This window comes from Dermacentor silvarum, chromosome 1 (genome assembly GCF_013339745.2).
Source record: "Dermacentor silvarum isolate Dsil-2018 chromosome 1, BIME_Dsil_1.4, whole genome shotgun sequence".
NCBI classification, from domain to species: Eukaryota; Metazoa; Arthropoda; class Arachnida; order Ixodida; family Ixodidae; genus Dermacentor; species Dermacentor silvarum.
Window position 1 is genome coordinate 64,291,769 of NC_051154.1, and position 16,874 is coordinate 64,308,642.

At 47.5% G+C, this 16,874-nt stretch overlaps 1 protein-coding gene across 1 annotated transcript in view; it reads right to left on the reverse strand.

Annotated features, from left to right (window-relative positions):
* The window catches only part of LOC119443576 (hemicentin-2-like), a 404,290-nt gene that overhangs the window by 33,398 nt on the left and 354,018 nt on the right, over nt 1-16,874 (reverse strand). The window contains exon 7 of the mRNA XM_049663006.1: nt 115-417. Within this exon, the coding sequence (XP_049518963.1) occupies nt 115-417 (303 nt within the window). The remainder of the gene's footprint in view (nt 1-114; nt 418-16,874) is intronic.

A 16,874-nucleotide genomic window follows, 5' to 3' on the forward strand; every position in this document is an offset into this window, starting at 1 on the left:
AAGTGGCGCTCTGTTAAAACTGTCTAATGATGCGTGTAAGCCCCGAGGATGTTTCCTATTTTTTCTCTCGCGCACGATAGACGGACTCGCAACGGAGAACCTTGGTCCACTCACTCGCTTGCACGATGTGAAAGACGCATGGCCGCCGCTGGTGGCCGGCGCTATTGTTGGCGCGGCACAGAAGCGTCCCGAAGTCGGCCTCCGTGAGCGGCGTGTAGCGCATCACGCTCGACAGCGTGGCACGGTCGCCGCTGAAGCCCGAATGGATCGCTCGGCTTCCGCCGTCGCCGCCGCCGTCGAAGCTCCACTGGAAGGACACTAGGTCCGGATGCGCTAGGACCTCGCACACCACTTGCACCTCGTCGCCGCGCGAGCCCACGTACACCACAGCGGAGTCCTGCTTGCACACTGGCGCGTCTGCAGTTCAGAGGGAGCAAGGTGAGAAAGAGAACGTGTTGAAAGCATGGTTGTTAACGGAACGAGTGCGCATGGCACGTATAAAAGGACGTTACATTACGTTACCATGTATAAAACATTACATTTCATGTCCACTAAATGTCTTCCAGGACATGCGTGCATGTGCTGCTAGATCCAGAGCTGTAAAATATTCCTTTAGAAAATAGGAAATCGTTTTAGAATATTGATAGCTTTCACGTGACGTCACGCACCCACCTTATCACCGTTTTGGGGCACCAGCATGGCGACTACGAGCACTTCAGTCCAATCCAGTTTATTGAAAGCTTTCACGTGAGGTTCCGGACCCAGCTTATCATCGTGTTGGTGCGCCAACATGGCGGCTACAATGAGGTCAGTGCAAGCCATCTATGCCAAGAGCCTAGAGTTGTACTAATCCTCGTGTCCACTGTTACAAATTTCTCAATACAACAACTACGGCGTGTTACAGTTAACGTTAGCCAAACTGTTCAACAACAACAACAAGAAACAGATTTAAAAACCACCTTGCAAGATACAACTATAAAACCTACGATGTTGGGTTTCCAGAGGTCAGACAACCGAACATCGTAGGTCTTAGAATGTTATCTCGAACGGTGTTTTTTATCTTTTTTTTTTTCGTTGAACATCTTGGCTGAACAGATATATATGTGTTTAGGCTGTTATATAACAAACTTAACCGCATATAGTATATGCAGTTATGTATTAGTAGTATCTTAAGAAGTTATGTGTAGTTGCGTTGGTTCGCTCGTCTGCAAAACTGAACTTACGTGAGTGGTTTCAAATGCTTTTCAATATGCTTTCATATGTTTACGAAACTGTGCATGTTTGTGCGTGTCCTTGTGAATTCTTCTGTGGCTTCCTTGACTCGTGTGTGGAACTCTGCATGCTGTTCATGTTTTCAGACTGTTTTCAGTGTCCTTTTCTGCGTTTTGTGCATTCATTACTTGTTTGCCCTGCGACGAAGAGTAGCCGGGGCCAGCTAAAGACGCCAACAACTCTTAAATTAGTAACAGTGAACCAAAAAATGTGAACTGAACTTGTAGACCGCAGCAGCTTGAGTGGTCTGCGCACTGCACGGTAGCGGAACTCGGCGTTCTAACGCCATCACGCGGCCACCGCACAAGTAAATTCACTGTGAAAATAACTTGGCGATGCAGCGTAATCTATATTATCAAGCCAGCTGGTTGAAGACTTATCCCCTCCTCATTTGCACCGTACGCAACCTTGACTCGACGAAGCCTGTTTAGATGTACAGTCGCGGGCAAGAGCTTGTGGACCAAAGGTGCCACGATTTTTTTTTTCGCAGCTTGGGCATTCCAGCTGAAATCAAGAGCGCACGCCTACGTGCACGTGTTTCACCAATACAACATATTAATCCAATTCGAGGCCGCGGAGCTGCGCTTGAATATATTTAAATTTCTTGCTGATGCAGTGGTCTCCAAACTTTTGCTGGCGACTGTACGTACAGGGTCAGTAATATGAAATTCATAATCTGTCCGGCGAGTCAGTGTGCTAAAACCACTCGCGCTGGTACGGATTCTTTTTTAGATTGCAGTTAGATTTTTTTTTTTAATTTTACGAGAAAAAAAAAAAAAAACTGCAGTAACTCGCTGAGATATTGAGGACTCCAAACGGAGCGCTATCAGGGTAAGGAGAGCAGTATATTAAAGTTGGGCATGTTAACTGGTAGAAGTTCATATTTGACAAGCAGTAGCGCTAACTAGATGAGCACGACTAGGTATACGCGTATTAAAGACTGTTTAGTGAAAAAAAGGGTTCGTGCAACCGAGTGCTCAGCACTTGCGTCTGCGGGGATGGAGTGAGACAATTTTCGGTTCTCCTAACCTGACGAGAGTATTAACGGTGTCAAACTTAGGATCCGTCATATGTTTGCGAGATACGAGGTGGTGTACAAGCGTTTTATGCTTCACGTTAGCTAATCTGAAAGACGCCAACTGCAGTGTGCAGTAGTTACACATGTCCGAACCATCTCACATGCAAAATTTGATCAAGCCGGAAAGGACATCCGTGGTCTTTCTTACGAGGAAAAAAAAAAAAAAATAAGCGCAACCGGTGTGAGTATGCTCTAAAGACATTTCCGAGCCGCCCCCTGACCTCCACCAACGGGTAGTGAGAGACAGATTCACTGCAGGGCCAATATATGTGAGCTGTGCAAGAAATGCGACAAGCGCCTGACATACAGATTCCGTGAGGCGAGGGTTCTACTCTTGGCGCTTAACGATGCGAAGAATGTCGATATGTTGTACCATAAGGCAACGACAAAGCTGTTTAAAGAATTTCTTGTTGGTGTTATTCTGTTGACATTCGCTTTATTGCAACGGCTAACCAGGCAAAGGCGTATTTCATGAAAAGAACCAAACATTTTGTATTTCAGCAAAACATATTTAACCATTATATTAAAAAACGATCATTCTGATAGCACGCGAAAGACAGAACAACAACACTGGTAGTGTTAGCTCCGTTAATTAAACGGTCTTTCTATTGACCATCTTGAAATGTATTGCAAACTTGATCTTATACGTAACTTTAGAGCAAACGAAGAAGGTACGAGTTAAACAGAAGATCTTACTGATTAAAGTAATCAATAATGTTTTATACCCCGGCATTAGAGCACTGCACGGGCCGATTTTTTCAGCCCGGGGCCGGCCCGGGCCCGTTTTTACGTTGGGCTGCCCGCCCGAGCCCGATCAAAACCTTTGTGGCGAGACCCGGGCCCGGCCCGGGCCCGGAAATAATCTACGTTACCCGCCCGGCCCGGCCCGCCACCCCTTTACCTTAGGCCTGAGCCCGGCCCGAGCCCGGCTCGAAACCGGCCCGAACCCGGCCCGAGACCGAAAAATACATGTTTTCCAGAGTTGAGATGTCCGAGAATAACTCGCTGCACGTTACATGCGCACCACCAGAAAGCCCGAACCCGGCCCGGGCCCGCGTCAAAAAACCCGAGCCCGGCCCGGGCCCGGGTCAAAAAGCACACGCCGTGCCCGAGCCCGGCCCGAGCCCGTGAAAAAACTGCTCTACCCGACCCGGCCCACGTGCCGGGCCAGGCCCGGGCTTTCGGGTAAGCCCGAGCCCGTGCAGTGCTTTACCCCGCATTACCCTTGTCTGTTCAAATGGGAGTCAAGTATACGTGTACAGAGCGGTAATGATGAGCCTACGTGCTCTTGCGGAGTTCCGTGCATTGGAATAAGAACCTGATCGTTGGGAACTGGCATGCTTGCCCCGCTCGTTTCCCATTCGATACGACAGGTCTCGCTAATATTATCCAACCGTGTCGTTATCACTATACGTGAGAGTCACTTCGCCGCGACAAGATCCCGTTGATGGGAGCCGGAGGGGGAGCACCGGCTCTGAGCATTTAGCGCTCAGGCGGCAATGACAACAGCGCATAATGGGAAACATCAACAACAACAACAACAACACCGTGCGACGTCAGCGAGTGCCTGCGGACGACAGGAGAGGGGCCGCACGGCAGAGTGGGCTAAAGGCCAGACAGGCCGAACGATCAACGCTGGCCAGGAGGAAAGAAAGGAAGGAGCGAGCTCGGGATGAAAAGGAGTCGGCTCCCTACGAGTGAGCCACCACTCGTTGAGATTAATGAAAGCATATCGTCGGAGCCATCGATTGGCGAACCTCTGCTGCGCTTCCCGAGCAGGCGCCGTCGCCGAGGACCGATTGGACATCGTCCCCCCTGGCTTATTGGGTCTGCTTTATTTGCTAACGAGCCGATGAAAGACAAAAGCAGACGGCCGAAAGCAGGGAGCGAGAAAAAAAAAAAAAAAAAAAAAAGAGGACAAAGAAAGCTATGGGCCGCCGGCGCTGCTAGCCGCCGAGTGTGTGACCTCGTGGTCGTCTATTTGTTCCGCCCAGCGAGCGAGACAAGGAGCCCCTGTGGTTTCTGGTTATGTTTCCACGGCACCCATCCACCTCACCGCTCCCTAAACCACCCCTGAGAAAAAAAGAAAAAAGAAACGTGTTTGCTTTCGTCCCGCACACAACTCTTTATGCAGGAGAGTAAGGGGCCAGTGGGAAAGAGAAACAAACACGGCCCGCCGCTGAGCTTACATCAACGACAGCGACGCCGACGTTTAAGAAGCAACAACAACAACAAAAAGTGAGAACCACGCGTGCACGGGCGCGCCTGATACGGCATCGACGTAGCTGTGCCTGGGAAATCAATATTACAGCGGCATATCCGTGGGGAATATTTCGATCACGTCGGGCTGTTAAAAAGGCACGGTAGAACAAATACGCAAATGACAACGCCGTAACCGCTAAGTGTGCGGAAGGGCTGCAGCTACAAAAAAAAAAAAAAAAAAAAGAAATGAAATAAGAGCAGTGCGCTCCAGAGTGGGACAGCAGAAAGACACAGAGGTCAGGGAAAGAGAACACGTGCGCACACACACGCAGGATGGGAGCAGAAGAAACTGCGCGAGCGACGGGGTCTAGAAAGGGGGGGGGGATGACAATGAACGAGCCAGGAAACAGAGGGGAAAAAAAAAATATAAAAGACACAATCTCAGCGCCTCGCTCTGCGTGTGCGAGTACCGGCGCTGAAACTGCGGAAAAACTTTGCCGAGCAAAATGGCGCCAAGAGAAGGAGGCGGAGAAGGGGTGGAGCCAGAGAGCGCTTGTCGTGGGCCGCACGCTGGTAGAAAGCAAATGGCAGAGGCGGGCGAAACGCAGATGCCGCTACGACACCTGAACCAGAGTGGGCACCGACACAGGGGAGCCACCACGGCTGCCAGAGAAAAGTGGAACAGTATACGCGGCGGCGGCACCGGCGACCGAGAGAAAGAGCGCATAAATAAAACGCGCGATTTCGGCCGTCCTACTTTTGATACGAGAACTTTCATTAAAGTATTTCTTTTCGTAGGACTCCTGACTGTACTTTTGAACGCTGCGGTATACCTTATAGTGGTGGCTGGGTGACAATTGGACGGAACGTGGTACCACGGGAAAGGTGGAATAGCGCTGGGCCAAAGGCTTCCTGGGTGAGGTGAAAGAAACAACACGCAAAGGAGTGCATTCGTGGCTTCTTCGAGAGAAGAAACTTGGAGACTTGGAAACGGGCGTCATGTAATCGTCGTATATGAGTATATGACGAATAAAGGGGCTGGGCAATAAGCCAAACCGTCGGATGCTGAAGAAAGTGTGTTTATCATAAATAAATAAAATTAAATAAATATGCAATTGACCGAGGCCATATAAAAAAAATCGACAAAATAATTTATTTGAACATTTCGACCGTGGTCTGGACTTTAACGTAAAGACCGTGGCACTGCCGAAGCGCCGGAATAAATCTTGTTTGTGCGTAGCTATGAGAAGGGGCTTAATTGATATAACTATGGACTAGGTGACCTATTTTTTTTTATTAGTGGTAACAGACCTATTAGACATTGCCTGTGGCAGACAGCGGAATTCTTCTAGGTCTGCTGGATTACTTGGGAAGGCGAACGTTACTATATATACAGAAAAGAATCGCAGTGTGGTGTTAGCTAACGAACAAAATTTTACTAATTTATTTTCTAATTATTCACCTTTGTACACATGTCACCATTGCGGAATTGAAGCCCGAGCAGTAATGAACTCATATCCAGAGTTCTGTACTCGGCACCTGTTCAAAGAAATACGTGCTCAAATTCTGTGGCGAAATGCATTGATGTTCCAGTGAAGACTTATCGGAACTTCATTTTCCCAGAGTCACGCCATGAACAGGCGTGAATTTAGGCGAGTAAATAGATTCTACTCGACAAACAATGCGTCACGTGCGCAAATATACAGGATTTTGCGGCCGAATGTTTTATACGAAACCTTGCAATGTTTGAAAAATGAAAGATCCGCCGTGGTTGCTTTGTGGCTTTGGCGTTGCGCTCCTCAGCGCGAAGTCACGCATCAAATCCCGGCCGCGGCGGCCGCATTTCGATGGGGGAGTAATACAAAAACATCCGTACATTACAGGTGCACATTAAAGAACGCCAGGTGGTCGAAATTAATCCGGAGGCCCCCACTACGGCGTGTCTCATAATCAAATCGTGGTTTTGGCATGTAAGACCGCAGAATTCAATTCAATTGAGTAAAAGCTATCTGTACATTCCGACATCTGCCAATAGTATGATCAACTTATGAAAATATAGAGAAATCTCAGTTATATAGTTCTCTTTAAAGCATCACAACGTCCACTAAATTATGACTAAGTCCACTACTTCATCTGACTGGGTTGCTCATTCGCAACTTGAGCACATATAATTCTCAGAGAAAGGAAACGTTTCCTTCAACTCTTTTGTAAAAAAAAAAAAAATGAAATACCATGGTCTACTCTGTGGTTGACAAAGGGCCGTGGCAATCGAATATAAAATTTTGAAAATTTATCCTTTGTGCTGCAGTGGGGTTAATTAAGCTGGTGATGATCATGATCTTTAAACGCCAAAGAAGGCTGGTTGGACAGATGCGACAAGCAAAACTTTGACAGAACGAGCTGAATTAGCGAACTCAGCCGACCTGGAACAAAAATTTGTTCCGTGTAACAAAGACAATGCCACCTGCTCAAATTTTCTTTCTCACTTTCAGCGCAGTAAGAGGGAAATTTCAGAAAATTGGCAAAACAACTACAACAGCAAAAAAAAAAAAAAAAGCAGTCCGACTTTGTTATCTTCTAGGTAAGCGCTTCGATTTTTACTGCGAGAGATGTTTTGTTGCTTAAAAAAAAAAAAAAAAAAAAAACCGAGACTCAGGGACTCGGATGGACAGATAGTGAGCGCATGTCTTATACCATACCGCACGTGAGCGTAAAAGAGGCGGAAACCCAGATTCTACGCGTTGCAGGTGAAGCAACCACTGCCAGTGGATATGTATGCTGTCGCCCAGCAAATAGGCGAGCGGCCAAATATTTTCGCCGACCCCATGTTTTGCGAGCGCGTAGAACCGAAAACAATATTACAACAGAAAAGTGAAACGACAGTGCTCGGGGAACACGGGTTGGGAGCGCTGCGATTGCGCGCGTCAGCAGGAATGTAAGTGAGTGGCCAGATTTACCGCACCGGCACTGAACGCATTCAGAAGCGTAGTGAACCGGAAACAAGTGCGCAGCCAACTGAGAGAGAGAGAGAGATAGAGAGAGAGAGAGAGACGAGCAAAGAATAAATAAAGCCCAGTGGGAGCTGTAAACCTTGTCGCCACTGCCAGGTTGTCGGAAAGGGCCGCGCTATTATTTTCATAGGAAGGCAGAAATTTTTACCGCTGCTTCCCATCTCGCAATAAAGGCCATAAAACGGGGAGCTGAGAAAAGGCACCACCGGAACTTTCACCGTTACGCCACCGCCAAGTCTCAGTGGCGTTGAGCTTTAGCTGGCTGCCAAAGACAGCCGAACCGTCAAAATGCAAAAAAAAAAAAGAAAAAAAAAAGAGTATATTGAGAGGAAGTGGAAGAAGCCGGCCAAGGAAAAACGTCACAAGGGCAGAGAGTTAGGCCGCGAGAAGTGTATATATGGACGGGGAGACATGGTCGGCTCGGTTTAACGGCGTTAAGAACGCCGTTCTAAACAAGTGCCGGCAGAAAGGTCGACACTGACAAAGAAAAGGCCGGAAGCTTCCGGTTTGGTGCTTGCCTGCTGTACCCCCCTTCGAGGCACACGCATATATATTTTTAGATTGAACTTTCGTTTTTCCTTCTATATTCAAAGCTGTTCGGGCATCGCGCTTTCGATCGAAACAATAGTCCGCAGAGCGCTGCCCTTTATGTTGGTGCGGTGAAGTGACCTGACACGGTTTTCCTCAGTCGTCTCTGGCCAGAGACCCCCGAGTGTGTCAAATATTTATCGCTGCCAAAGTCAGCGGAGAGAGAAAACACGTTTCGGGAAGCATGCCTCTGGAATGCCGTCGAAAATAAGCAAACGCGTGCGCGTAAGGCGACGGAAACGTATGGAGAGCAGCTAACCATTTCCCTTCATGGCTCGCGGAATTAAGATAAAAAAAAAAAAAAAAGATGGAAAAAGAAAATGCTCGCGGGCTCGCATTTATGGTTTTTCGCCAAAAAACGACGCGTGCTTGACACCAAACATCGTTTCCAACGTTCTCTCTCGATTGGAACACTCGTTACGAATTTCGGGCAGCACTCAAGTTGCAGAAGACGTACGAAAGAAAACATTTTTTTGTTCAAATGACACGTGCCGACTCGAGCGAAATTTTTTTCTCGATTTAAAGCCTCTGCACCTGTTATGAATTTGAAAAGGAAAACTGAAAATTGCTAGAGAGGGTTAGAAAACCTTGTTTACCCTTCGTTCGCACCTCGGCTGTAAGCAAGCCGGGCATAGACCCCGCCGAACAAAAAGTTACGGGCCCAATTTGACGTTCGCGCGTCTTGCATGCTGCCAGACTGGCTGCGTGACTAGCTGACGCGGGCTTACTTCAATGCGCGTTTGATTTTGGCTCTTGCGCCTGTCTGTATTGCTGCACGTGTGCCTTATCAAGAGAAGACACGCCGTGCCTTGCGTCGGTGGCTGTTGTCTTTGGCTTACTTCGGCTTTTTCGTTGCTGTGGTACGCTGAACCTTTCGACGAGGTACGGGAGCACAGGTTTCTTTACGTGGACCATAAACGTCTTACAGCTCCTGGTGCATACACATGATGCGTCATTTAATGAAAAGCATGTGGCAAAAGTTGGTTGATCTTACGAGAAAAAGAAGAAAGGTAGAACTTTCGAAAGCGGCCCAAGAGAAGAAAACCTACATAAACAAAGGACACAGCGGCGGCTGGGCTTTCTGCGACGCTGAAGAGTGACACGTGCTCTTCTAACGGCGCTTGACTCGTAAAGGTGGTTTTTGACAGAGGCGGCGTATATTTCTGCGTCGAAATAGAAGAGCGGCGACGCGCTGGAAGGGGGCGATGTGATGTCGATGCTCCGTATACACGCTGCTGGGGACTCGGTGACAATCAAATCACCCAATGGCTTTTTTCGTGTTGATTGTCGTAGGACAAGAAAATTGATGGGGCTGCTAATGGTATATCACCAGAACGGCGCATTTGTTTGGCGCCTTCGACGTTCGTAAACAATCGCTTGCGCTTCTTGTGTTCTGGCTTTGAGAGCACTCAATCCGTCTTCGCCGTAACTGGCTTCCATTTCTTGCTTTGATTTTATCCATAAACATTGACGCGCGTTCAACCCATCTTTAAGCAGGCCAGAGGGCCAAGTCCATGGGCGTCGGGTTGCTGTGATGAGGGAATGAGGGAACCGGGTTTCGAAACCAATCGTCAGGCCAACTTGGGTGACGGGTATGTGACATTGCGCATGCGCCGCTCATCAGTCAAGTTTCACGCCAACTTGCATTACTGGGGATGTGCCCCTGCTTATGTGCCGCTCTTACCCGAACCCCGTTGAGCCCAACTTGGATCACTGCATACGTTGAACTAGGTATGTGCCACGCACTTCAATGAACCTCCTTGATGCGAATTTGGGTTTCTGGATATGAGCAACTGGGTATGGGCTACTCTTCATTGAATAACATCAACTCGAGTCCCTGGGTATGTGTAACCGGGTATGCGTCGTTCTTCAATTAATCGCTGTAACACCGCTGCGTACGTGCCGCTCTTCGATGACAAAAAAAAAAAAAAGAAATCATTTAAACTTTTCTGGTGGTGGGCGGAGTCAAACCCGCGTCATAAATATTGAAATAATTTTGTCTGAACATATATTCACAAACGCGCCACGCGGGGACTTCGCTGCGGCGGCGCTAGATCGCGCTGCGTGTCCCGAGGGAAGCATGAGAGAGCGTCCTGGCTGCAAACACGCCTGAAACACGACGCGGTTCGGCGGTTGCAATGCACTGTGTCGGTACATTGATTCAATGCTAATTGCAGTCATGTCGGCATTCATCGTGAGGTGGGCTCTGCCGGATTTTTTTTTTTTTGTTTTCCATTCTCTTCTAAATTCATCTTTCTTTTTCCTTTTTATTGGAGTTGTTTGCTCAGCGGAGGCGCCGGACAGAAGGACACTGGGCGGTTTCTTAGCATCGGCAGGCAACCTTGCACCATCGCAGGGCGCTGTCCTCACACTGCGACACCTCACACCCTCACACTGCGACCTTACACTGCGACAACAAGGCATACAGCAAAGACCTTACTGGTATGCTTGTGTGATTTTAGATCGAAAGCGCCGTTCTAACAGGGCCGCTGTGTAATGCGCTATGCGCACCGCCTTGTTCCCTCCTCCTCCTTATCCCTATTTGACTCCCCATTCCTCTTCTTCAGTGTAGAGAGAAAGAGAATAAAACATTTATTATTGAAAATTAATGGCCGTTTTGTGGTCGGACCTCCTATATAGTCCGGAAGACCATTGGCTTTTGCCGCCATCCGGGCTCGGTTGACCAGGGCTTGTTGCTGTTCTGGGTCCGAGCTGGACAGGGCCGCCTCCCACTCGACTGTCGTCGGATTATGATTGGCCGATATTTGCGGATTGTGTTGGCACGCCCAGACCATGTGGTATAATTTGGCCGTCTGGGGACAGAATTTGCATTGCGGATTGTATGTCATAGAATCTATCTTTGATAATACATAAGGGTTTGGAAAGGACAATGTTTGTAAGCGTCTCCATGCTACCTGCGTTGCCTTATCTAATTTGGGATCAGGCGGGGGTAAAGTGCGTCTACTCAGCCGGAGGTGTTGTAGGATCTCAGAATATGAAAGAAGGGGCAGGACGATCCTCAGCCCCTTCTTCAGTGTAGAGAAGGCTAGAGTGCAGATGCTTGTACCTACCTGGCTGCCTATCCTGTAAATAAAATTCTCTCTCTTTATCCTAGTTATTAACACATTTATGTTATTTTGAGGCAGACAGATCATTTTTTTAACGTTGAAGGAAAAAGCTTTACAGTTTTAAAGAAGGACGACAGCAATAAGTCAAGCCTTGTTCCCAACGCTGAACATGGGCGCTTGCCGATGTCGAGAGCAGGGATGGGGCTCTATCCTTGTTGCCCCCTAGTTTGTACAAGTGTCCACCTTGCACTTCTTTTTAGTTTGGCTTAATATTGAATTATGCGTTGTGGTAGCTTTCGAGAAACACGGCAAGCAACAATTACATTTGTTTTCTTCTTTTCCATGCTTTAAATTTACTTTTGCTGCAGCATCTTTGTCTTCCTAATAGTGATTCAGCAGCTGACGTAGAAAATGAATATCGCACAGTACAATAAAGCAAGTAGATACAGCGAGGCATTACTGACTGTGGCGCAGCGCTACATTGAGGCCAACTTCTCGAACACCAAAACGCGCATTGGTAATATTTAATGTTCAGAATCACATACTTTCTTCACCAAGGAGACTAGCCAACCTTGTAGACTAAGGTCGAATCAGAATTCCTTGCAGATACACAGTGCGCAAAGGTGTTTCCTCAAACTAGCCCACCGGCAAAAATAAAAGTCGAAGACGGCTGCGCTTCCAATAAATATAGAATACATGTCGCCAAGACCTAAGGTTTGCAATGTAATAAAAGTAAGAAATGCATATAAGAGCTCTTCGCTGCAGCTGATGTGTACGGCCAACTATTTACGAAAGAAGAAAAAAGGGGGCAGCGAAAGGAATCGCGAACTTGATATCACCTCCTGGGTCTGAAATGATGTTCCTCTTGCTTGCAATAACTTCGCACGACTTCACTGAATCGCACCGGTGAGAACAAAACTGGAACTTCAGAGAAAAATAAATAGAAAAGCGCTTTCGGGGCGCCGAGGACAGAGCAGAACAGCCTATGATAGAAAAGCAGAACAGAAGCGAAACGCAGCAGCGAGCGTCTCAGAAACAGCTTGCTCAAAGTGTCCTCCCTTGAACGCTCTCGGAGTTGAGCGCTCGACGATCAACTGAAGACGTGGAGGATACGCTGCAAGACTCATCAAGTTTTCTTCGGTTCGCTCCTCTTTCTCTCACTCTGGCTGCGTGTTTTACGATTCTTTGGGAGTTGTTTTCTTTTGACCAGCATGCTGAGCGTCACTTTTTTATTGGTCCTTCTCCAGATCCCTCACTCATTATTTTGCCCCTGGCTTCGCGTCGCCGAGGTATTACGAGCTTGTGTTTTTCTGTTGGCACGACTCCTGAATGAACGAAAAGACACCTTCCGCGCTGTTCGGTGCCGCTTTATGCCGCCAGACTCATATCCATGTAGCGCAGTGAGAAGACAGGACTCGAAAAAGGCACAAGTCGTGACGTTTTTCGTGCCTCTGGGCCTAAAAACTGCCTCAATGCCTCTACACGCTTCATTGACGCGTTGTAACGGCTGCATCGTTATTAGCTTTTTTTTTAACAGCTGCCATATATACAAATTAGCGTGCCTAAAGAATCCAATATGTGCGTCGCGTTTCATGTCCTAATATCCCGCGGATGATCGGTGCATTCTTGTTCGCAATTTTGAGAAATTAAACTTACATAGCCGAATCGTTACTGCAGATTGTAGCATATATGCGCAGTTCCAGCGTCCGATGTAGCGTTACAAACGACTCACTGATGAGAACCAGCGTGTCCTTATTGTATGGCCCTGCCTCCTTTCCAGCGAAAACGCCCAGTCGATTAGTGTATTGTTCTGAAACAGCGTTTTTGCCGTGAAAAATCATTCCCTATTGAAAAGCAAAGCTTCCCGCCGCATTCAACTTTCGGTATCGAACGACTTCGCGTGTTCGGTGTCCGGCCTCAGAACCACCCGCGATATTTAAGCACACACGGTCACGCCTCTCGTTTTCAGCCGAGGCAATTACGTGGAAACACGCCTCCACGTAGCGACCGAAGAAATGAAAAAGGAGCGCTGCGGAAATTGCCTTGCCGTACAACTTTTAAACATCAGCGAAAGGGGAACCGAGTACGAGACCCAATTGTCGCAGCGCGGCTTATCGCCATTTAAATGATGTCCGCTCCGGGTTCTATTGATATTTGGCGTTCGCTTGCGCGGAATGGCTCTTGCCTAAGCCGCCTTTGGTGTGGAACGATTCAGCAAAAGGCGGGCTGCAAATGGCATCCACCGAGGGCCAGGAGCTTAGCTCGAAATAAGAATCGATTTGCGACGGCTAGATCAAACATCTGCAGGAGATGGGATAATCCGCAGAGCGTTTCTCAAGCTGCTTGCTGGCTGCGCGTGCGTTAGTGCCACGCGTGATTGCGTTCTTTTTCGTTTCTTGGCTGGCATGAGCCGGGGTAATTTATCTGCTTCGTCTCCTTATGTGGAATTACTATTTGCGTCGCATATCTGGCAGTCAGGCCTTGGCAATGTGAGTGGAAAGGGCTGTGATCAATCAATCAATCATTCAATCAACCAACCAACCAACCAACCAATAAATAAATAAATAAATAAATAAATAAATAAATAAATAAATAAATAAATAAATAAATAAATAAATAAATCAATTGTGATTGATTGATCAATCACGATTGATTAGTCATGAAAGAAATCTACATAATAATGAAATGATCGGCGTAGCGGCGGCCAATCGCGGGCAGCCCTTATCTAAGACTAATTGGGTGAATACAGGCCCCGACATCAGAAAGGTTTTCGTTCGTAAGAACTTTGTACAATTGGTCGGCCTCGGTCGCTAACAATATGTTCGGCGTGGTCATTGGCCGATGCCTGTTTTTAAGAACCGGTTTAACGTGAGAAATGTGTGAATTTGGCCGCTCGAATGTGGGAGTGACACACAGAAACAGCTGAACTGATCGGACATTATACAGATACGCGACGCCATTTCCTTCGAATTACATTTTTCTTACGAGATGTGCTTTCGAACCGCAGTGCGGTCCACAGAGGTTGTTATCTTCACCTTCCGATACACGAAACATAAATAAAGAAAATAGCTGCTGGAACTTCTCTTTTCCAAGTTCACGCTCACGATAAGGCAATGGAATTGACTACCCGATGGAGTTAGTTGTACAAGCTTTAAGCGGATCTGGCCCCATGTTCACAAAACAATTCAAAACCATGTTAATGGCCAGAATATTAGCCAAGGCTCACGAAAAGTTTGTACAAATCACGAAAAGTTTGTACAAAAAAAAAAGCTATGTGAATTCGGCCCCCGATTTTACTGGCGCGCTGAACTGCTACCGCATTCTCAGTTACCGCTCCAGCTGTTTTATTCTTTTTAAATCATTTTTATTGCGTTTAATATATTCCGCACAACTGTAAAGAAAAGAAATATTGCATTGATTACCTACTTTCTATCTATTGTGTTGTCTGCAATAACTTTCAGAAATTATCCAAGTGCCTTGTAATTTTGAACTGTTATATATATCATGCCCAATTAATTAGACCATATGTGTAAAATGATCACTATAATTTCTCTGCACTGTATAGAGCTATATCTTTTGGTACAAAGCAACCGCTATTGTTGCAATTCCACAAACCCTTTTCATACCTCCTACTCCGGAGAAATGAAGCAAGCAATGAAGTAAGCGAGCAAGCAAAACAAAACCTGATTAGGTTTAACCTACGTTCCTCTGTAGCGTGTGCCGATTTCCATGTTCCGTATTATTATTATTATTATTATTATTATTATTATTATTATTATTATTATTATTATTATTATTATTATTATTATTATTATTTATTGTTGTTGTTGTTTTATTGCCATAGCAATTATATGGACACTTCAACCGGATTTCTGTCGTCGCCGTCGCGGTCGCCGTGAGGTTCCGTATAAAGTCCAAGGGCCGCGAGCGAAAGCGCGCGGGGGACGCGCGCTATATCACGAAGAGCGAACGCACGGCGGAAAGCAAACGCGACCGCCGCGCGAAAGGCCATGGGGGTATGGGAGGGAGGGAAGCGGGGCGACATCGTGCTCCGGCACCAAAGGCGTATCTTGCAACCGGGCGTAAGGGGAACTTGCCGCTCAATCTCCCACGCGAAAGCAAGAAAGCGGGAAGGCAGCGGGGGAGGGAGGGGGGGGGGCGCAGCTTCTACTCTGCCAACAACTGCGCTCGTACTTTGCCCGCGGCTGTGGCGGTCGACCGCACCGTCTGTTGTCTCCACACGGCTCTGACCTTTGTATGCGCTGTGCATTCGCCGCTCAGTTTCCTTTGAAGCGATAGACCGCGCGAACCTTCGCCCGCTGCGGCGGCTGCGCTTGCTGCCAGCATTTTGACAGTCGTTGTCTGCGGTCATTCAGTGTGATCTATTCATGTTTGCTTGTGCGCGCTGACACCACGCTTGTTAATTCAGTTAGTAAGCGAATGCGTCCAAGTTTATGTCGCCTTTCGGGCGAAACTGCGACATTTTTTGTTGTTGTTGCTGCTGTTTGATTTTAAAACATATACACAAGCAAGGGAAAGTGGCGAGCAAGGCTGGCAACTGCCACCAGAAGGGGCGCAATGCCTGCCTACTCTTCAGAAAGGAGGAGACAGAAACATAGAAATGGAAGATAGGAAGGAGGGGAGGAAAGGAGGAAAGAAAGAGCGAGATCACAAATCCCAAATAATAAAGTAGAACACACAGTAGGGCCCGTCACTGCAGGTCACGCTACTAAAGAATGTTAAATAGAAGAAATAGTTTCAGGGATAAAAATGTGACCCTAAGTTCGTTACTTCTAGAAAAGTAAGGAGAGCGCGATGAGCCTGATCGCGTCGAGGCGCACAACCACTGGGCTACAAACATTCGTCTGTTGTCGTACACCGCAGGCCAAGGAGATGATAGTTCCTCACTAGTTACATGCGCTGCGCACTGAAATCGGGACACTCCAGTATCAGGTGCTGAAGTGTCTCGCAGCAACCGCAAGACGTACACGATGGACTGGCCACAAGTCCTTGTCTGTATAAACGTTCGCACACGTTCACACAGCCAACACTTAGCTTCAGTAGTTGTGCTCTAGCGCGACGAGGCAAGCCTCGACATCGAACACGGGGCGGGAATGTTCCATTACAGTTGCTGTTATAAGCAAACTGACGCACAGAACTGGAATACGGTGACGCTCGGTTTACATTGCGCATTTATTTGAATGATACAAACTATGCTATTTTCACAGCAATAATAACGAAGATGAAGACTTATAGTTGGCCGAGCCATTAATTCATTTATTCTCACGGCTGAGGCTATTTACTCTCACGGCTGAGCCTCCCTTTAGCAGCATAACGTCGACTTGGTGGGGCTATTACTCCGTATTTTCCCTTCTGAGTCATTCGCTTTTCTAGAAAACGTCGCGAAGCCTGTCATTTCGAGACTATATCTGTCGGTCGCTGGGGTCACTCCGAATGCGCGGAGCAAGCTGCGTCTGATTTAAAACTATAGAGGGCTCCCCGTGCGTTGTTGGGGGTTTTAGACGGCTGGCGTATACGCGTGTTTCTCTCAGCTCGTAACTGGCTCGCGGGCCTGTATTGTTTGGTGCACTACGACGCTTGACTTGAGAGTTACTGCGTCACGGAGCAGGTGACGAAGTTTTCCGAACTATAATG